Source organism: Penaeus monodon, chromosome 22 (genome assembly GCF_015228065.2).
Source record: "Penaeus monodon isolate SGIC_2016 chromosome 22, NSTDA_Pmon_1, whole genome shotgun sequence".
Taxonomy (NCBI): Eukaryota; Metazoa; Arthropoda; class Malacostraca; order Decapoda; family Penaeidae; genus Penaeus; species Penaeus monodon.
The window spans coordinates 41436008-41436432 of NC_051407.1; the positions used below are offsets into that span (position 1 = coordinate 41436008).

The window sequence follows — 425 nt, forward strand, 5'->3', positions numbered from 1 at the left end:
TTCTATTTCTATAATAGCATTATAATCGTTATTCCCCTTCTTACTTTTATGAATATCATTACTGTCATTATCATTTATTTTTGTTAACACTTACTTTTCCTTGTTTTTCATCATCACTTTTCTTGAAACCAAGAAATATCAGAATATTTTTGGAGCTCAGTGCTTACCTTTGGCGCTATTGCATTTATATGCTCGTGTAAAAGACGACTGAATGTGTTTTTATTCTTATATTACCTTAGTTATACGCGGATTAAGCAGGAAAAGCAGACAAGAGTAATATGTTTTATTTTTTTTCACATAACATCCTTTGCAACCAATATCAGCAATTCAATTTAAACCTTGTAGATAATTTTAATCTTCTTTCACCCTACGTTCCCCAACATAGACACAAACGTTCTCAGATAATAGCACAAAAAAACATTTGT

At 30.1% G+C, this 425-nt stretch overlaps 1 protein-coding gene across 1 annotated transcript in view; it reads right to left on the reverse strand.

The window, feature by feature from the left end:
• Positions 1 to 425, reverse strand: part of LOC119587440 (forkhead box protein O4-like) — a 6936-nt gene that overhangs the window by 3869 nt on the left and 2642 nt on the right. The window contains exon 2 of the mRNA XM_037936170.1: positions 168 to 207. Within this exon, the coding sequence (XP_037792098.1) occupies positions 168 to 207 (40 nt within the window). The remainder of the gene's footprint in view (positions 1 to 167; positions 208 to 425) is intronic.